The following is a 22,530-nucleotide window of genomic DNA, read 5'->3' on the forward strand; positions in this document are numbered from 1 at the left end:
TGTCCCAGTACGACAAGTAGCCACTGAAGCAAATTCACGCCAGAAGCGTGGTAAGCCTGTCGGTTCCAAAGACAAAAATTCTCGAAAAAGAAGACGTAAATACGATTCTTGTTGAAAAAGACATAGTAGAGACACCTGTAGTTGTCCAAAATTCTGATATAGTTTTAATGACAGAAGATGTTCAGGTACCTGAAAATTGTAAAATTGACGAGATCTCAATAAATTATGTCTTTACAGGAGAGAAATAGGACCAAAATAAGACAAATGTCAATGAAATATTTGCATATAATGTGGCATTAAATATCATGCATGAAAGTAAGGATCTTGAGCCAAAATCAGTCGAAGAATGTCGAGTCCTTACACCAGAAGATGTAAAACTGTTGGATACCGATGGGTATTTGTGAGCAAACGAAATGAGAAAAATGAAGTTGTACGCCACAAAGCTCGGCTCGTGGCACAAGATTTTTCACAAAGGTCCGGTATAGATTATGAAGAAATGTATTCCCCTGTAGTGGATGCGATAATATTGTGTTATTTGGTCAGTTTATCCGCATATCATAAACTACATATGCATTTAATGGATGTGGTAACATCTTACTTATACGGCTCATTAGATCGTGATATCTATATGAAAGTCCCTGAAGGATTGAAGATATCTAAACCATTCAATGAATATTCGCAGGGATTATACTCAGTTAAATTGCAAAGATCTTTATATGGTCTAAAGCAATCTAGACGAATGTGGTATAATCGTCTTATTGAGTATCTGACCAAAAACGGATTTAAGAATGATAATATCTGCCCATGTGTTTTCATAAAAAAATCTACATCTGGATTCATTATAATTGCTGTGTACGTTGATGATTTAAATATCATTAGAACTCCTGAAGAGATTCCAACAACTATAAAAGCTCTAAAAGAAGAGTTTGAGATGAAAGATCTTGGAAAAACTAAATTCTGTCTCGACCTGCAGATCGAGCACACAACAAATGGAATATTCATTCATCAAACAACATACACAGAAAAGATCTTGAAGAGATTTTATATGGATATGTCACATCCATTAAGTACCCTAATGATCGTAAGATCTTTGGATGTGAATAAGGATCAATTCTATCATAAGGAAGAAAATGAAGATATCCTTGGTCTTGAAGTACCATATCTTAGTGTCATTGGAGCACTAATGTATCTTGCTAATAATACACGTCCCGATATATCATTTGTTGTTAATTTACTAGTAAGATATAGTTCCTATCCAACCAGAAGACATTGGTATGAAATTAAACAAATCTTTCGATATCTTCGAGGAACGGTAGACATGGGATTGTATTATCCATATGAATCCAAGTCACAATTAGTTGGCTATGCAGATGCTGGATACTTGTCTGATCCACATAAAGGGAGATCTCAAACATGATATCTTTTCACATATGGTGATACAGCTATATCATGGAGGTTCACGAAACAAATGATAGCAGCAACCTCCTCTAATCATGCTGAAATACTCGCGATACATGAAGCTAGTCGCGAGTGTTTTTGGCTCAGGAATTTGATTCAATATATTATGTCATCATGTGAATTGATTGATTAGAAGATAACTCCAACTATCCTATTTAAAGATAATACAGCATGCATTACTCAACTTAAGGGCGGATATATCAAAGGCGATAGAACAAAGCATATTTCTCCCAAATTCTTCTTCACTCATGATCTTCAAAATCAAGGGACAATTGATGTCTAACAGATCCGCTCAAGTGATAATCTGACAGATTTATTTACAAAGTCAATCCCAAAATCCTCTTTTGAAAGATTGGTACATCAGATTGGGATGCACCGATTTCGAGACATTAAATGATGTCGACAAGAGGGGGAGACTGTACTCTTTTTTCCTTGGTCAGGTTTTTTTCCATTGGATTTTTCTTAACAAGGTTTTTAATGAGGCAGTCCCATCACAAAAGATATTGTACTCTTTTTCCTTCACTAAAGTTTTTTTCCATTGGGTTTTTCTTTAGTAAGGTTTTAACGAGGCATAATCCTAAATGGTCATCCAATGGGGAGTGTTGTGATAAGAATGAAGGATGTAGATGCCCATTTCCAAGAGAATCACATTAAATGAAGGTTGAAAAATAAACACTTTATGCATATATAAATAGGACATGATCTGAAGCCATATATACACGAATAATCAATAAAAATTCTCTCTCTCTCTCTCTTATTGACATACTCTTCTCTCTCTTTATATTTCTTTATTTTATATTTGTTACCTATTTCTTATTTATTTATTTAGTTATTTCATAACAATTATGAGTTATATAGAGTGAGAAGGGAAGAGAGAAATAGAGAAGGGAGAGAGGTAGATAAGAAGATAAAAGAAGAGAGTTTATTTTTTGAGAAAAATATTTTATTTCAATTTTAATGAGAGAATGTCATGTGACACATTATAGTTGTTAAATATATATATATATATATATATATATTTCAAGTTTAATATTTTAATTTTAGTTTTAATTTCATTTTAATTACAATTAGAAAATATCATGTTGTATATTTTGATTGTCAAATTTGTAATTAATCATTGATAATGATATATAAGAGAGATAGATTAGGTGAAAGAATGAAAGGGAGAGAGAAAGAGAGAGGGGAGGAAATAACTCTTTAATTTTGGTGGAAAAAATTTGATTTTAATTGCAATGAAAAAGTGACATGTGACACATTTTGGTTGTAAAATTAATAATATATTTTAGATGTTAAATTTATAATTAATCGATGATAATGATATATAAGAGAGATAGAGTAGATGAAGAAATGAAAGGAGGAGAGAGAGAAAGAGGAGGAAATAAATAACTTTTTAATTTTAGAAGGAAAAATTTGATTTCAATTATAATAAAAAAGTGACATGCGATATATTTTAGCTATAAAATGAATAATATATAATAAATAAATAATAGATAATAGATATCATATAATAGTTTTAAATATTTAATACAACCGAACACAAGGCTAATTATAGGGGTAAACGCGAATCGGATTGGATATGGTCAAAATTTCTATCTGATCCGCACTAAAATAATCGGATCAGATCAGATCCAATATTTGCAGTTTTTAAGCTTGGATCCGATCCCATCCGCACATTTGCAGATCGGATCAGATATCAGATATATCCGCATAATACAAAAATATTTTTAAAAGCTTATTTTTATTAAAAAAATATCAATAAAATTCGTTTTTTTCTATTCTTTTAAATATGTTTACTCTTAAAATAATATTAAACATAATTTTCTTAAATAATAAATTGAAATAATACAACATATATTATAATTATTAGTTGAAATAAAATATAAAAAGAATATTTACTTATTTATTTCTTTATTTTTGCAGATACGCGGATATGCGGATACATACACAAAATCCGCAATCCGATCCTATTAGTTTACGGATCCAATCCGATCCAATTCGATAGCCTTACGGATCGGGTCCATATTCGCAATTTTTGGATCGAATTCGAATAAACAACACGAATATGCGGATCAAATCTAGGGGTGGCAACGGGGCGGGTAGGGGCGGGTTTTTGCTCTACCCGACCCCGCTCCGCCGTACAACAAGCCGCATAGAACCCGCTCCACTTCTACCCACGGATAGTAAAACGTTGAACCCTAACCCGCCCCCTGCGGGTACCCGCCCCGCCCCTATAATTATTAAAATCCAATAAATAAAATTAAATTTCAAAATTTATATAACCATCATCACATACATAACATAAATTAAAGTAAAAATTTAAATATAATATATATTATATATATAGCGGGGCGGCTAGGGGCGAGTATTACCTCCGACCCCGCCCCGCCCCTCCCAAGAACCCGCCCCGGTCCCCGAGCGAATAGGGGCGGAGTGAGTACCCACGGATTCGGGTGGTATTGCCATCCCTAATCAAATCCGATCCATAAACACCCCTGGACAATTATATCCTAAAAATTTCAACGTTTTGTTATAAAATCGCAAACAAATTTGAATCTTAAACTCATGCAGTCATGTTCGCTATTAGAAGCTGCTGCTCATTTCGAAATTTAAGGCGATTTTTTTACAAGGATAATTAAAAAAATAAGGCATTTTATCGTTAGAATTTTAATTTGGTAATTTTACGTTAAATAATTTTTTTTAAAAATTTTTGTGAATAACAAAAAAATTATTTTAAAGAATGAAAAGAGATTTCTAGAAATAGTATTTTTTTTAATTTTCTATACACTTTTTAAGTAGTTATCAAAATGTTATCACAAAATCTTACATCTAATACCCATGTTGTTTATTAAATACAAACATTATTTTTCACTTACAAAAAAATTATCTTTTTTATTATTGTCATATTTTTTAAAATAATAAAAAGTTATGGCAAGACGTATTGTAATTTATAAGTTTCTATCTAGCCCATCAAAATTTTCTCAAAAACAATTCCCATTAGGTAAGGTTTGAATCAATATATCAACATCTTTTTTTTAACCCAAGTATCTATAGTAGAATACTTAATTCGAAATTCTGAACTCTATTTAAGAATTTAGTGTTGGCTAATAGATTATTACATATACAAGGTAATATTCGAACTTCCGATCTTTACTTAAACGACGAGTGAACTAATCACTCAACCAATTTTCTTCCATATTACTTATAAATTATAACGTATTAAGCAATTTTTGTTTTCTTGGGACGTTCTGTTTTAGGGCATGGGGTTCTTTTTGGGACATGTAGGGGATAGGCCCAACAACAAAGACCTAATCTTTCCTAGGTTGGACTTCATTGAGCCCAAAAGTATACATTGAAAAGCAGGGGATAAAAAAAAGAGGAACATGGCAACTCCCTACTTACGCGAACGTAGGTTCAGGAGTCAGAGGCTCTCAGCCAGGAAATGACGAAGTTATGCTTATATTGTGCTTCATGCAGGATTGTAATTCTTAAATCTCCAGCCGCAGGAGAGAATGGATCCTTGAACGGACTTAAGCAAAATTCAGCTCCGTTCCTTATTCACACAGATCAGTAAATGCGTGCGAGCGAGCAAATTCTATGATCGAATATTTCCTGTTGTATATATTTCATCACTGAAAAAAATGTCGGCATCGCAATCCCTCGGAGGTCCTTCACGGTGCGGCCGAGTGCTCGGTCCATCACTCGACAAGATCATAAAGAACGCCGCGTGGCGCAAGCATTCTCACCTTGTCGCGGCCTGCAAATCAACCCTTGACAAGCTCGAATCGGTGTCTGAGTCCGAATCCGAATCGACCACTTCAGGCACCAATCAATCCCAATCTCCTCTTTCAGGCCTTCCCTCCACAGATGCCGAACATGTCCTTCAACCTCTCATTCTTGCGCTTGACTCCGCCTACCCCAAGGTTGTGGACCCTGCTCTTGAATGCACCTTTAAGCTGTTCTCTCTCGGCCTCCTCCACGGTGAGATTGATAGTTCAGCTGCTTCACAGTCCGGCGTGGTCTTCAACATCATTGATGCCATCTGCAAGTCCGGCGGCCTTGGTGAGGAGGCCATTGAGCTTGGGGTGCTCAGAGTCTTGCTTTCGGCCGTTCGATCCCCTTGCACTTTGATCCGGGCCGATTGCCTGATTCAGATTGTGAGAACTTGCTATAACGTGTACCTCGGGGGTGTCAACGGCACCAATCAGATCTGTGCTAAGTCAGTTCTTGCCCAGATCATGACCATTGTCTTTGCAAGAGTCGAGGAAGACTGCATGGATATCCCCCTCAAAAAGGTATCTGTTAGTGACTTGTTGGAATTTACTGATAAGAATCTGAACGAGGGCAACTCCATTCAATTCTGCCAAAATTTTATAACCGAGGTAATGGAGGCTGGTGAAGGTGCTACTCTCAAGCCATGTTCTATGCCACCTCCACACGAATCGTCCAAAGCTGCCGATGAAACAAGCACCAACAATTCCCATATCGAAGCAGGACCTGGGGAAAGTAAAATAAGGGAGGATGGTTTTCTTCTTTTCAAAAATTTGTGCAAACTGTCCATGAAATTCTCATCTCAGCAGCACCCTGACGATCGTATCCTCTTGAGAGGGAAAATTTTGTCCTTGGAACTCCTTAAGGTAGTCATGGATAATGGCAGCTCAATGTGGCGCGAGAATGAGAGGCAAGTGGTATCATAGTTGCTACTTACTCATTTAGTCATTTATAATTGCTCCTTCATTAGCACAATCATGTTATTTCTATACTTTGCATAATTCAAACCATATGAAGTTCAATTCTTGTCTGGGGACTTTTTCAAATTGCGACTTTCACTTTTGTAGAGATTTGATGATCTTGAAACTACTGAATTACAACCACTTCTGCTATTACATGACTATTAACTTCGAATTCTAAACTGGCATGCTTTCCTGTATCTGTCAGACTCATCTTTGCTTTTCATGGTGCAGGTTTCTAAATGCTATCAAGCAGTATCTTTGCCTGTCATTATTAAAGAACAGTGCCCTCTCAGCTATGGCCATTTTCCAGCTTCAGTGTGCAATTTTCATGAACTTGTTATCTAAATTCAGATCAGGATTGAAAAAGGAAATTGGCATGTTTTTTCCGATGCTTATTCTCCGGGTTCTTGAGAATGTCCTTCAGCCCAGTTTTTTGCAGAAAATGACTGTCCTCAACTTGTTGGACAAAATCTCCCAAGATCCTCAAATTATAATTGACATTTTTGTCAATTATGATTGTGACGTGGATGCTTCAAACATATTTGAAAGGTATCATGCTTATGTAATATTTTGCTGCTGTTAAACCTTAACAGTTGTCATTATTCAATTAAAGACATTTGCTAACATGCTTAAGTATTTTGTTTGGGTTTGGCTGTGGTAAATTGAGGTTAGTTGAAATAGCTTTTCTCCCCTCCCCCCCCCCCCCTCTCTTTCCTCTTCAAGGATTAGAAAGAGGCGGATGCCTTGGTTTGGAGCCGTAGCGTGGTTTTAGGGTTCAAATGCATTCTTATTAAGAAGTTTGCTTACGTATTATATTCTTATTAAGAAGTTTGCTTACATGTTATATTTGGAGTACTCTCTTTCTTAAGCTAGAGCCTTTTTTGGGATTCACATTATGAATCTAGAAAACATTCATGTATATTCTTGTAATTTCTGCATCTTTATTTAGTATTTAAACTCTTATAATTCAATCAGATATTTGCAGGATTGTCAATGGCCTTCTTAAAACTGCATTGGGGCCACCCACAGGCTCAACCACAGCTTTGTCTCCAGCGCAGGATATAACTTTCCGACATGAATCTGTGAAATGCTTGGTCAGCATCACTAAGTCAATGGGGGCTTGGATGGACCAGCAAACAAGGATAGGAGATTTATATCTACCAAAAATCTCTGAGTGCAATGGAACACCAGAGCATCATCTACCACTAAATGGTGAAGAAGGGAATGCTTCTGACCATGAGCTACATCCTGATGTAAATTCCGAATTTTCAGATGCTGCTGCACTAGAGCAGCGCCGGGCATATAAAATTGAACTTCAGGTTGGCTCATAGGATGACAAGTACTCTTGCGAAAATTTAATGGTTATGATTGAATAGTGTTAAGTTCTCCATGCTTGATTTGATACATAAAATTTACTATTTTCTGCGCTGATGCTTTTTCTGGGTTAATGCAGAAAGGTATATCACTTTTTAATAGAAAACCTTCCAAGGGTATTGAATTTTTGACAAGCAACAAAAAGATTGGTCGCTCACCTGAAGAAGTGGCTTTTTTCCTGAAGAATACTGCTGGCCTTGATGAGACCAAGATTGGGGACTATTTGGGAGAAAGAGAGGAGTTTTGTCTAAAAGTAATGCATGCTTATGTAGATTCTTTTAACTTCAATGGGATGGATTTTGGTGAAGCTATACGGTTTTTCCTTAGGGGCTTCAGACTTCCCGGTGAGGCACAGAAAATTGATCGCATCATGGAGAAGTTTGCCGAGCGCTATTGTAAATGCAGCCCTAGTTCGTTTAGCAGTGCAGATACTGCTTACGTTCTTGCTTACTCTGTGATAATGCTTAACACAGATGCTCATAATAATATGGTGAAAGATAAGGTTTGGCCTTGCTGAATCTTTTATTTTGTCTTGGCTCAACAGAGAGTCACAGAGAACCAAATTTGTTACATATCTTGTGTCCATTGTGGGTTTGATAATTTAATCCCAAACCATCCTTTTTAAAATTATTTTACTGATGAATATTGAATTTAATAAGTTTTCCATGGAACATTATCCTCTGAATGCAATGAGATGTATATGTATTAATTCTGAATACAACTTTGAAAACACAACGGTTTCTTGCCATTTCTTTTCCATTCTTATTTAGGTGGGTGGTAATTATGGTGAATTCTGGCGTTTATGTTCAGGAATTCATGGAACATGATGAGTTGAGCAATTATATGTAGCTTCAATTTATGAATAACTCTTGACTAAATTTGATTGCTTATAATTCTTCTACACAATTTACATTGTATGATCTGTTGCCTAGTTTGTGATCCTACAATGGTGAGTATGATTTTGACGTTGATTTTTTGTTATTATGTATTGATTACCTTCCAGATGACAAAGGCTGATTTTATCCGAAATAATCGAGGAATAGATGATGGAAAAGATTTACCAGAAGAATATCTTGGTTCCCTTTACGAACAAATTGTTAAGAACGAAATCAAAATGAATGCTGATTCCTCTGCACCTCAGAGTAAACAGGCAAATAGCTTCAATAGATTGTTGGGACTGGATGGTATTCTCAATCTTGTAAACTGGAAACAGAATGAGGAAAAAGCAGTGGGTGCAAATGGGCTTCTCATTCGGCACATACAAGAGCAGTTTAAATCAAATTCAGGAAAATCAGAGTAAGCTAAGACATACCGATGTTCAGACTTTGTAATTTCTTTTTCCTTCCGGTTTTGGTCCAAGTGTAAAGCTAGCTCTACTAGACACACACTGTCTTGAATGTGTTCTGTTTTTGTCTATGCTAACTTTGGTTTTTTTCCCTGTAGAAACATATGGAATAAGTGATGTGATGTGTATTCCATGCATTTCCATTGTTAGTCATTTATATTTACTGTTTATTTGCAGATCAGCTTATCATGTTGTCACGGATGTTGCCATCTTGAGGTTTATGGTGGAAGTCTGTTGGGGGCCTATGCTGGCTGCATTTAGTGTAACACTTGACCAGAGTGATGACAAGCTAGCTACTACTCAATGCTTACAGGGATTCCGACATGCTGTGCATATTACTGCCATGATGGGAATGCAGACTCAAAGAGATGCCTTTGTTACATCAGTTGCTAAATTTACTTATCTGCACTGTGCTGCAGATATGAAACAGAAAAATGTTGATGCTGTCAAGGTAATTGCTTTTAATTTGGCCATCACTTTATTTGTATTCTCCTTCCTCATGTATAACAACAATATCTTTTTTTGGACATCATATTTTAGCATCTTCCTGATGATATTCTGCATCTATGAGGAAAATGGTGATGGTTGGGTCCCTTTGATTTGACTAATCTTTTTATGGAAAATAGAATGTGAGAGATACTTCATCTTTTGGATTTACCATGTGTAACTTTAATATCTTCTGCATCTTAATGTTCTGCAGGCAATAATATCAATTGCCATTGAAGATGGGGATTATCTGCATGAAGCATGGGAACACATATTAACTTGCCTCTCCCGAGTTGAGCATTTGCAATTGTTAGGTGAGGGTGCCCATAGTGATGCAACCTTCTTCACTTCATCTAATTTTGAAACAGAAGAAAAAGCTCCGAAGACATTAGGTTTCTCTTCTTTTAAGAAAGGAACTCTCCAGAATCCGGCCATGGTTGCTGTTGTTCGTGGTAGTTCATATGACAGCACAAGTGTTGGAGTCAGTGCTTCTGCACTGGTAACACCAGAACAGATTCAAAATTTCATTTCAAACTTGAATCTGCTGGACCAGATTGGCAACTTTGAATTGAATCATGTGTTTGCTCATAGTCAACGGTTGAATGGTGAAGCAATAGTGGCCTTTGTGAAAGCTCTTTGTAAAGTTTCCTTATCAGAACTACAGTCTCCAACAGATCCCCGTGTTTTTGGCCTCACTAAAATAGTAGAAATTGCGTAAGTTTCTTTCATAAAATGGTGGAAATTGCTACATTTGATGTGGGAATATAAATCATATAATGTATACACTGTGAATCGTTTTGCTTTTTTGAATTGGTATTAATAATATAGAAGCAATACTTTCAAGGGAAAACACTGCTCACTAGATAAAAAACAGAAGGAATGTAGAAATACATAAAGAGAAAACAAGCAGAGCTGATACACAACTCTGTCTTTCTTAGTTGAAGCCAGCAATTCATGCCAAAACACCCCTTCCCCCTTAATCATTTTAATGCCTTCATTTCTCTTAAAACATGATAGCCAAATTTTTTTAGCATGGTAGGTTCTTGAGGTCCTATTCTGTATTTTGTCGGTGGGAATAATCTTTGCCCATGGTATGCTGGGTAGGATTGTGTTCATGGCTGTTCTCTGTTGCTCTGCTCATGTATGCTAATTTTCATATGCAGATAAACTGGATGGATTTGTTGCCTTCATTTTATTTCCTTTGTTTTGTAGGTTGTCTTATATGACAGATTGCATAGACTGTCCTGTATGCTCTTATTGATTACCTTGTCAATTGTCATACACAACGATTCTTTCAGTTAACCTCTAGTTTAATAATCTAAAATAAATAAACAACTGACAAGAAGAGAGCGAGGCGAGATACAGACAATGTACAGCCTGCTTTTCTACAATAATAGGGGGTGACCAGGACTAAACTCTTGACTTTATGTCTTGGCAATTTCTTGTTGGATTTCGGCTTAATTGTGTTTTAGGTGAGGCAAGATTGACAAATTTAAAACTCAAACCCATTGGCCACAATTCACATCCATGGGTGCAACCAACTACTTTTGGCTGAATTTTAACAACACATTTATGTTCTTTGTTAAATCTGTTCTTGTGAAAATGAGGGAAATCATTTTCCAGAAAGGGGACTCTTTTGTTGGTTTCGTTAGACCTCAAACAAGGGGTTTGCTATTTACTCCAGTTCATGTTATAAACTTGTATCTTTCTTTTTCCGTAGCTTTCAATTGTATTTCTTAAGTTGATCATTAGCACAACTGTGGCTGAAATTCTGATGAGGATTTAACTTAATTTTGATGTCATGACTAGAACATGGTTACATTGGCAGGCACTATAATATGAACCGCATCAGATTAGTGTGGTCTCGCATTTGGAATGTGCTCTCAGATTTCTTTGTCTCAGTTGGATTGTCTGACAACTTATCAGTTGCAATATTTGCGATGGACTCGCTGCGACAACTAGCAATGAAATTTTTGGAGCGCGAGGAACTGGCTAATTATAACTTCCAGAATGAATTTCTGAGACCTTTTGTGATTGTCATGCAGAAAAGCAATTCTGCAGAAATTAGAGAATTGATAGTTAGATGTATTTCACAGATGGTCCTTAGTCGTGTCAGTAACGTGAAATCTGGCTGGAAAAGTGTTTTTATGGTATGTTTATGTTGTCTTCTTCTCCCTGCCTCTCTCTCTCTCTCTCTCTCTCTCTCTCTCTCTCATTATTTTTGAGTGAAAGATATAAAACTCTTTATCTCCCCTATCAAACAATATAAGCCTTAGGAGAAAAAATCCATGAATTATAACAGGGCCTTTTGCAAAGAAGTGATTTGCTTTGGTTCAATCCTTGTTACTCCCGTTTTATCTGAATAAAAATTAAATTTCAACATGAAGATATGTTGGCGTGTGGATTGTAAACACTTCAGGTCCAACAATGGGCTTCTTCTGATGGTTGGGAAAATCGTTCATGATATATAGAAAATTGAAGCCTGAAATTGTCAGGTATTTCAAATAAGAAATTGTTTTTGTTTATTGACCAAAGGAAGGCGTAGTTTCTTATTCTTTCAGGAGAAAAAGAACAATTCACTGCTAAAAGGGTGACTTTTTTTCTTTTTCTTTTTTTTTTTTTAATTTCCTCTTCTATACTTTTGTTTTCTTTCTTCTTCCTTTTTCTTTTTGGGTGAAAAAAAAGGAGGAAAAACATAGATGAGTTTATTCATAATTTCTTGTTGGCTATGTCCTGTGCTAATTGCAACATCTCATATTCCTTTTTGTCTTGGCAAGTTAGAAGGTGAAAGTCCCATATCTATGATCTTCTTGGTGTGAATCTTAATGCTCAACTTTTGAATTTGTTCCATTGAAAAAATTAGTTAAAAACAGAATGAACACACAATAAATGCCATTCTATTAACAATTTGATGGGATACTAAGATTGTGTGTTCATTCTGTTTTTAACTAGTTTTTATCATCTTATTATCTTTAAAGAATCTGAAAATTGAAACCTTGAACAATAGTTTACTTCTAATGCAGTGTGTTTGATTCTCAGGTTTTTACAGCTGCTGCAGCAGATGAGCAGAAGAATATTGTATTGTTAGCATTTGAGACAATGGAGAAAATAGTGCGAGAATTTTTCCCTTATATCACTGAGACAGAAACAACGACTTTCACCGATTGTGTACGATGCCTTTTGACATTTACAAATAGCCGATTCAATAGTGATGTTAGCCTCAATGCAATTGCTTTTCTTCGTTTCTGTGCCGTCAGACTTGCTGATGGAGGACTTGTTTGCAATAAGACGGGGAGTGTTGATGGCACGGTAGTTGTAGTTGCAAATTGTGTTTCAGATGTGCAAGGTTTAACTGATAAAGATGATCATGCATCTTTTTGGAATCCTTTGCTATCAGGTAATATGTCTTTAGATGCTAAGATATTTAGTATAATGGTTAGACTGCCATGCCTAATGGACAGTAAAGAAAATATCTTAGGTTTCAGTCAGTGTAAAAAATACAAACATGATTGTCATTTCAGCATGATATGCGACTCAATGTGATAAACCATGTTTATGAATTAGGATAAGAGAGGGTTTTTCCCTCCCTAAATCTTGTCTATCTTATCCAGTTTGAGGTTAATACTTTATTCACAGGGCTGTCAAAACTAACATCGGATCCAAGATCAGCTATCAGAAAGAGTTCATTGGAGGTGCTTTTTAACATTCTGAAGGATCATGGTCATTTATTCTCACGCACATTTTGGAATAGCATTTTCTACTCTGTTATTTTCCCTGTATATAATTCAGCATCAGGAAAGAGAGATGTAAGTCTACAAGAGAGTAGTTGTTCAGATTCTTCAGCGTCTATACATCCTGAAGGAAGCACATGGGATTCTGAGACTTCTTCAGTAGCTGCAGAATGTTTAATAGATTTATTTGTCACCTTTTTCGATATTGTGAGGTCTCAGCTACCAGGTGTGGTTTCAGTACTTACTGGGTTCATTAGAAGTCCTGTTCAGGGTCCAGCTAGTACTGGAGTTGCTGGACTAATGCGCCTCACTAGTGACCTGGGTAGCAGATTTTCGGAAGAAGAGTGGAAAGAGATATTTTTATGTTTGAAAGATGCAGCTATATCAGCAGTGCCTGGATTCATGAAGGTCTTGAGAACCATGGATAATATTGGGGTGCCCAATATTTCACGAACCTATGCTGACATGGAGTGGTCTTCTGATCATGAACTGACAAATGATGAGTTTGGTGATGACAATCTGCAAACAGCCACCTATGTCGTGTCAAGAATGAAGAATCATATTGCTATGCAGCTACTTATTTTACAGGTTTATTTCTTTCCTTTCTTGTACTTAACCTAAAAGTGTCAAAGCATTTAAAGCATAACCATGGGACATCTAAACTGTAAGCACCAAATTTCCTCCAAGATTATATTCATTTACATCCAGAGATTAGGTCCTCTTCCTTTTATGTTTTCTCCCATATTTTTCATGTTCCTTTTCTCTTTTTTCTTAGGCTTTGTCATGAAAGCTGCTTATCACGTGAACTAGGTTGAATTTTATCTATCCCACTGATTCGTTCTTTCACTTTCTGTTCTTCAGCAAGTCTCTGTGATTATGTGCTAACCAATATTTTATGCTAAGTAGTGTGATTATGTGCTAACTAGTATTCAATTTTTCCCCGTAAAATTGAATTTACGACCCTTACAATACAGTGTTCAGTGATTTGTATATGTCCCTTAATTGAAGAGAAGAAAAAAAAAAGAGGGGGGGGGGGGGTGTTGATTCTTAATTCTCTTACCTCCTTTCAAGTCTTTATTAAGTGGGTAATCACCCAATCTTATCCCAAATCACATTGTCTTTTAGCCTCTTATGAAGTTTTGTTTTAAATATGGGATTGGTTAGTGTGCCTCAGTGAAGTTTTCTTTGTTTTTAATTATTTTTATCTTCTTTGGCTCGAGACACCCTCATGAAGGAAGAGAGACAAGAACCTTCACTCCTTTAGTCCATTGTCCATCTCCATCCGTCAACTTAGATGTAAGAAGTTGGACTGATGATTCTTTTGATGTTTTTCTCGTGCAATTTGGTGACAAATTAATCAATAAAATATCTTTTGTTAACACTAAAGCAGTCCACTAAAGTAGTGACAAAGTAATCACTTAGGTACCAAACTAGTAAAACATCTTTTTAGTTTTTAAGGACTAATTTGTTAATAGATTAATTTTAAGGGTCAAAATGGTAGTTAAGTCTTCTGACACTTGAATTTCTGGCAAAAATGTTTAGGTTTCACCTCTAAACTGAGTGTCTTTTCATGCTCTGATCACAGGTTGCAACTGATCTCTATAAGATGCACCACCAGTCCTTATCAGCAGCCAGCATTGAAGTCCTCATTGCATTGTATTCTTCTGTCGCTTTGCATGCACGCCAGTTGAACAGTGAGTCGATCCTGCTGAAGAAGTTGCAAAAAGCTTGCTCCATCCTGGAACTCTCTGGACCCCCCATGGTTCATTTTGAAAATGAGTCCTTCCTGAATCACCTAACCTTTCTTCAAAACGTACTAGTTGATGATTATTTTACGCATGCTGAGATAGACATAGAAACGGAGCTTGTTGCAGTGTGTGAGAATGTATTGGGCATATACCTAAAGTGTGCTGAGTCAGTTACCCATCCAGGGACAGTGCCAGTGCCACATCGAAAACTTCCTCTGAGCTCAGCAAAGAAGGAGGAAATAGCTGCTAGGACATCCCTAGTCGTCTCCGCATTGCAAGGGTTGGAGGGTCTGAAAAAGGATTCATTCAGGAGATATATTCCCCGGTTCTTTCACTTATTGGTAGATCTTGTGAGGAGTGAGCACTCCTCTGGAGAAGTTCAGTTTGCCCTCAGTAATATATTCCGTTCGTCTGTGGGTCCATTTATAATGGAATGAGTTTATAGTATGTAGTCTTGCAATATATTGTATTAGAGACACCACTTCATATCAGTCAGCATTTTCCCATAGCTGAAGCACGAGCTATTGCATAGCCATATATATTTTAATTTACTTGGCGTGCTGTCATACTCCTTTTTTGTGATTGTATGTGCCATAATGTAAATGATAAATTTATTTTGCAGTTTTCGAATCCCCAATGCCGAACTTCCTATTGCGATGAAGAACTTGATGATGCACTCGTCTATGCGGAGTTTTGTATCATTATGCGTTAACGTGAGTTAGTAGAGTAGATAACTACACAATAATTATACGTATAGAAATAAACAGATCATAATACATAATCATAATGTCACTAAGGCTTCATATAAATATATAGAGTAGTATCAGTCATACAAATCATACAATCTCAGTAAATATTTATTATAGTATATAATATAATAAAAATAAAAATATTTATTTTTATCAAAAGTAAAATTAAAAAATTTTTATTATAAAAAAATATTAGAATTTTATATATTTATTTAATAATAATCAAATAAATTTTTATTATAAAAAAATATTAGAATTTTATATATTTATTTAATAATAATCAAATTATAATTTATTAATTATAATTTATTGAAATTTAATTATTTTTGAAATAATAATACAGTTATGCTACACATCCATATAATTTTGTATCCATCCCAACACAAAATAAAAAAACTAATACCATTAAATGACCGTGTATTACACGCGTCCAATCCCCCGAAACGTTAATATTCATTCGCACTTCATTATGAAAAAACGTTCCTTTTTCAACTTTGAAACCGCTATTGGAAAACTTCGAATCACTCTCAAAATCTCTCAAACTTCACTCGTATTTTATGTGAAAACCACTACTGGAGAAGAAAACAAAAACAGAGACTGCGAAAGGTATGATAAAAACTACTGTTCATTTAACATCTCGTAATCTCGCGTTTCTCCTAGTTGCATTTTAGGTTTACTGGATTGAGTTCCTTCGTTTAGTAGATCGACTTATTCTGAATCAATTTTTTTTTGCGTAACTAGGGCATAGGAATGAAAATTTCTTCTTATTTTCATTTAGTTCAATGGAGTTGGTAATTTTGATTCACTTGATTGTTAGTCTGTTCAATTGAGTCCTTTTACATGCAGAAATGTTTTTTTTTTTGCTGATTGAATGTTTATCACGTTTTATTCACAACATGAATGGTGTTCTGTTCAATGGGCTTGGTGATTTTCGTTCACTTGATTGTTAGTGTCTTCAGTTATGTCCTTTTGCATGCAGAAATATTTTTCTTGATGATTGAATGTGTATCACGTTTTATTCAGCACATTAATTGCGTTTGGTTCAGTGGAGTTGGTCATTTTCGTTCACTTGAATGTTAGTGTGTTTAGTTGAGTTTTTTTCTTGATGATTAAATGTTTATCACATTTTATTCAGAACATGAATGGTGTTCAGTTCAGTGCAGTTGGCCTTTTTCATTCACTTGATTGTTAGTGTGTTCAGTTGAGTCATTTTATTACTGATTGAATGTTTATCACATTTTATTCAAAACATGAATTGTATTCAGTTTAGTGGAGTTGCTAAAATTGATTCACTTGATTGTTAGTGTGTTCTATTAGGTTCTTTTGCATGCAGAAATATTTTTCTAGCTGTTTCATTATTTATCACATTTTATCAGTACATCAAGTTCGGTTCAATGGGCTTGGACATTTTTATTCACTTGATTAATATATGCATGCTTGTGCTTGTCGGTATATTGAGTGAAGTAGTGACCAAATTTTTTTGTCCTTACAGCAAAAATGAAGAAGACAATGGTAACAAAGAAGGAGAAGCCGCACTATAACGTAAGCATATGTACACATTAAATATATTTATCGCTTTTCATTCGAATAAACTCTATTTTGTATTTTATATATATATATATATATATATATATATATATATATATATATATATATATATATATATATATCTTGACATACTGTTTCGAAACCTTGCAAAAAACTCACAATCTCAGATGTCAGACTAAGGCAATAGCGACAATGTTCAAGAATTTGAATCAGGAAAAGAAAGATATAGTTGAAGAAATGGGATTCATTGCGCTGGCACATGTCCCGGAAATGAATGTCTCTCACGCCCTCTTGAGAGAGTTGATAGCTTGCTATGATGACTATTATGGATGCCTGAACACTTTTCATGGGAAAATATACATAACACCTGACAAGGTAGCAGCTGCGCTGGGCGGTAATACACTTTATATCTAGTGCTTATTTCGGTTCATTCCTTGCTATATATGTTTTCCTGAAAAAGTTAACTACGGCAGACTGAATGAGGCAGACAAGCATATTATTGATGGCTTCAAATGTGTTATGTTGGCTTCTCTGATAAAATATGTCCTCGAAATGAGTGTTGATGGGTGATAAACCACTATTTTATGATTTATCTTGTACTAAATTGAGTGATTTTTATCAATTCTTCGCACACTTATTCATACAAACTGCATGGTTTTACAAATCCTTCCTAATTTTGTTCCATGATTGAAAACTTGCTTCCTAAGACTTTAAATTGTCTATTTTTAATTTTCCTTTATACCATTCGATGCCGTGATCTGTGTGTTAAGTGTTTTCAGGCTATATAGGGCAGGAATAGCTTAGAGGATGGAGAGGAAGCTTGCAAGAGTGGAAGGAACACAAGAAACTAAGGAGCTGAGCAGCGAGGATCGATGCGCACGCATGGCTGACGCGTGCGCGTGCATTGGCGCATCGTACAGCGACACGTACGCGTGACTAACGCGTACGTGTGACGTGTGTCATGTGCTGCAATTACAGAAGACGCTAGGGGCGATTTTTGGGCTTTTTTGGACCCAGTTTTCGGCCAAAAAATACAGACTAGAGCCAGGGAGCAAGTAGAGACTCAAGATATTCACTTTCACTTAGTTTTAGTTTTTTGTTTTGAATCTGAGAGAGAAAACACTACTTCTCCTAGGGTTCTTAGATTTTAGTTTTATACTTTTGTATTGGATATTGAGAGAGCTACTTCTACCTTTGATTGAAGTCTTCATCGTTATAGTTTGCTTTTCTATTACTCTACTCTTTTGTTTTCCATTTAATTTGCTTGTGGTCATATATGGATATTGTTAATTTTGGAATTTATTAATGCAATGAACAATTTTTACATTTAGTTTCATTTCTTGTTTGATTTTCTTCAATTAATTATCAGCTTCAAAATTTTCTTTTATTAATTTATTTTAATTACCATGTCTCTTATTTATTCTTATTCCATGTTGTTGAAAAATGGCATTCATGTTATGATTTAAAACTCTCAATTTGGTTTGGGAGTTGATTAATTGGAACCCCTTGAGTTGGAAAACTCAAGTATTAATTTGTAATTGGAGATTGCTGGGTAACTCACTTTTCACTAACTCTAATCCCTTCCCTAGGAAGGGATTAGAACTTGTGAATCAGTTAGTGTTACCCACTTGACCTTCCTTCACAACTGCAAGAGGATAACTGAGTGAAAGCAACAACCTTTTACTATTATACTTGGGAAAGTCAACAAGGATAGAAACTCCAATTAATCTTCTCTCAGCCAAGGCTTTTTAATTCAAATACATAACACATCTTGCTATCATTCATTGCTTTGATTTTTAGTTATTTATTTTTCCGTTCTCAAACTTCAAAAGTTTCTCAGAAAATTCCTGACCAATAATTTACACTGTTGTGTCAACTCTTTAGGAAACGACTTGAAAATTCTACTCCCAGTTAATTGTTCTTAATTGTGATATCTTTTAAATTGATAGTGGAAATTTCGTCGGTTAAGACCGTACTCACAACGCTACTTTTATTAAAATTTCTTAACCGGCAATGGGGAGGAGAATCGGCAGAAATTTCTGAGGACTTTTGTTGTCTTCGTTCAGGAGTGCTTCCTGCTGCCGACAACGGTAAGCATGGCCTCCCCAATCGTGCCCTTCGTGTGGACAACATCCGATAGTGGGATTGGGCTAATCATGTCCTGAGCTTCTTGAGAAAGGGGATTGAAAACAGGAAAAAGGGGAAGAAACAGTCCATTGACGGCTGTGTATTTGTTTTGATGCTGATTTATTTTCATGAAGCTAAGTTCCCTCGCTTGGATGCAGTTGATACTCCAGGGTCACCGTGGGTGGCCCACTGGATACGGAAGATGATGCTCGACTGGATTTCTTAGGAAGAAACCGATACAATGGTAAATTAAGCAAAATTTTCTCCTAAAATTTTCGTTCAAATGCTTCTAAAATACTCTGCTAACTGAATCAGCTTGTATTTCATGGATTTCTGTGCAGAGCACAATCAAGGGAGAAAAAGAAAAAAAAAAAGGAAAGAAGGTGGAGAAGAAACAAGTTTTTCTGAAGGGGAAAGAAAAGAAAAAGCGGAAGAAAGAAGAAAAGAAAATTGTTTTTCTGGGTTCTTCTTCGGAAGAAGACAATTTTTCCGATTCTGAATCCGAATCAGAATCCGAGAAAACACTGCCAGCCAAGAGAACAAGACAACAGAGGCTGGTTAAAAAATAAAACATTGTTCCAACGGATTCGGAATCAACAAGTGAAACTGAAAGCAGTTCCACGGATTCAGAAAGCAGAAGTGAATCCGAAAACCAGTAAGCTTGATGTTCATATTGGTTTCGTTTTGCTTGTATTTGGTTAAAATTATTCTTATGTATTGCAGAAAAGAAGAAGAAATTGAAAAAAAAAGCAACAAAGAAAAGAAAACAATCATAGAAAGTGGTTAAAAAAGAAAGCAAAAAAGGAAGCCTGTGCCGACAGATTCAGAGAGCACAAGCAAATCTGAAAGCCAGTAAGTATTGGATGATGTTCATTTATGTGATTGTATGATGTTTGTCTGGTTTAGTTTTGCTTTTCTTTGCTGAAAATTGTTTATGTATGCTTGTTAAGTAAATTACAAATGTGATATTGTTCAGTGGAGTTGGTCAAGTTGATTCATTTGATTGTCAAGTGTTCAGTTGAGTCCTTTTACATACAGAAATATTTTTCTTGATGATTGAATGTGTATCACGTTTTATTCAGCATGTGAATTGCGTTCGGTTCAGTGGAGTTGGTTATTTTCGTTCACTTGATTGTTAGTGTCTTCAGTTATGTCCTTTTGCATGCAAAAATATTTTTCTTGATGATTCAATGTGTATCACATTTTATTCAGCACATTAATTGCATTCGGTTCAGTGGAGTTGGTCATTTTTGTTCACTTGATTGTAGTGTCTTCAGTTGGGTCCTTTGGCATGAAGAAATATTTTTCTTGCTGATATTGTTTGCCGGTATAAATTTGATGTGTTTATATGTGTTGCAGAGAAAAAAAATCGAAAAAACTCCAACAGTGAAGAGAAAACAACTGGAGAGGGGTGCAAAAAAACAAACCAAATCAAGGAAGCTTGTTATGACAGATTCAGAGAGCAAAACTGAATCTGAAAGCGAGTAAGTTTCTGAAATCATATCTTGGGTTATTTGATACATTTATTTTAACTTCATTGATACTTATTTTATGTATTTTCAGAAGTGAACGAGTAAGGGTCAGTGCTGCCGAAAGAAGAAGAGAGGCGTTGTAGCTGTTAAGAGAAAAGATAGCAAAGAGAAGAAATGATGGAGTTCAGAAAACAAACGTTGCTCCAGATCACTTTGACTCGACAGAGATGTGAAATGATTTATCTGAGACGTAAGATTCGGTTTCTTATATCGAGTTCTTTTTCGTTGTTTGCTAACTTTTCCTAAAACCTCTTCTAATTCCTCTGGATTCACTAAGTAATATGTATTTATTTTGCTTCGATTGCCGACTGTAAATTTGGGCAGCGAACCTCTCTTACAGACTCAGACTAGCTGCACACCGTCTATAAATGCCCCAACCAATACTAGGTAAATTCGTTCATTGCAAGCTTTATTTTCAGTTTAGTGGATTGTAAAAATTAATTTGATGTGTTTCTAGACCTCTGCTTTTAATCTTGGTTGCTAATTTTAATTTGGTATCCTTTTTATTGGGAAAAATACCCCAGAAACTCTGGTAAAAGTTTTTAGAAGAAAGAAAATCCATCAAAAACAGAGTTTAAAAACTCCACCTGTGTAAGTTGAAAATATTTATATTGATCTTTTAGATTTAGGTAATAATTTTTGTTTAATTAATCACACGGAATTCGTGTTTAAATGTCAGTAGCACTACACCTGATCCTGACCTACAAATCATTGAGGTTTGAGAAGAAACTTGTTCTCAACCTTTGGAAATGTGAGTTTTTCAATGTGAAAATTTTGGTTTCTCAGTATCTATTCTAATCGTTCAACATTGACTTCTTGCTTGTTTACATTCCTTAGATTTCCTATTGCGGTGTCTCTTCTGAGTTCTCTTAAGGAAGAGTTAATAAAAGATGACTTTACCTTTGTCCCTTCGAAAAGTCAAACATAAGAAACTTCTGTTAATGAGTAAGTTGCACATAAAATTCTTTTTATTAATTTTAATGGCATAGAATAATAATTTAGGGTCATTGTTAAACTGTTTTCTGTTTAATGCAGCAACCCTCCAGAATCGATACAGCAGCCCTGCAAAGAAGCACCAGCACGACAATCGGAACAAGAAGCATCTGTCGATGTATAAGTTTTACTGCTTGTTTAAAACTGGTAAATTTTGGTTCATTACATGCTTTACTTGTGGATCATTTGAATCCACAAATCAATTCAACATGTTCTTATATTGGACTCTCTTTTGTTTGTTATAGCTGCCCTCCGAAACTCGAAAAGCAGGCTGCGAGGAATCTTCCCCGATGAAGACAGAGCCAAAACTTCCGTTGAATGTGTAAGTTTTAATTAATATCATTTTTTATAATCTTTCGTGTTATATGATATTGCTTTTCCATTGTTCCTTTAAGTTGTAATTAGAATTCTTTTTATTAGTTTTAATGGTACATGATAATAATTATGGATCGTTATTGAACTCTTTTCTGTTTAATGCAGCAGCCCTCCCGAAGGAAAACAGCAAGCGTGCCAAGAAGCTTCGGCGGCACGGCAATTGGAAGAAGAAGCACAGCCTGATTTGTAAGTTTTTTTATTGTTCAAATCTGGATAATTTTGGTTCATTACATGGTTTAATTGTGGTTCAATTGAATCCAGAAATCAATTGCTCTCTTCTGCTTGTTACAACTGCCCTCTAAAATCGGAAAAACAGGTCGCCGAGGGATCTTGC

General features: G+C 35.5%; 1 protein-coding gene across 1 annotated transcript; it reads left to right on the top strand.

Annotated features, from left to right (window-relative positions):
- Positions 1-4,833: 4,833 nt before the first annotated feature.
- LOC107631941 (brefeldin A-inhibited guanine nucleotide-exchange protein 1) lies at positions 4,834-15,509 on the top strand. The gene is made up of 11 exons (XM_016335541.3): positions 4,834-6,136; positions 6,420-6,737; positions 7,174-7,507; positions 7,642-8,064; positions 8,566-8,858; positions 9,085-9,358; positions 9,608-10,107; positions 11,222-11,543; positions 12,433-12,790; positions 13,030-13,712; positions 14,710-15,509. Exons 1-11 carry the CDS (start codon positions 5,097-5,099, stop codon positions 15,307-15,309), a joined length of 5,145 nt encoding a protein of 1,714 aa, XP_016191027.2. The 5' UTR covers positions 4,834-5,096; the 3' UTR covers positions 15,310-15,509.
- Positions 15,510-22,530: the final 7,021 nt, after the last annotated feature.

Source organism: Arachis ipaensis, chromosome B3 (genome assembly GCF_059453495.1).
Source record: "Arachis ipaensis isolate K30076 ecotype BB chromosome B3, ASM5945349v1, whole genome shotgun sequence".
NCBI lineage: Eukaryota > Viridiplantae > Streptophyta > Magnoliopsida > Fabales > Fabaceae > Arachis > Arachis ipaensis.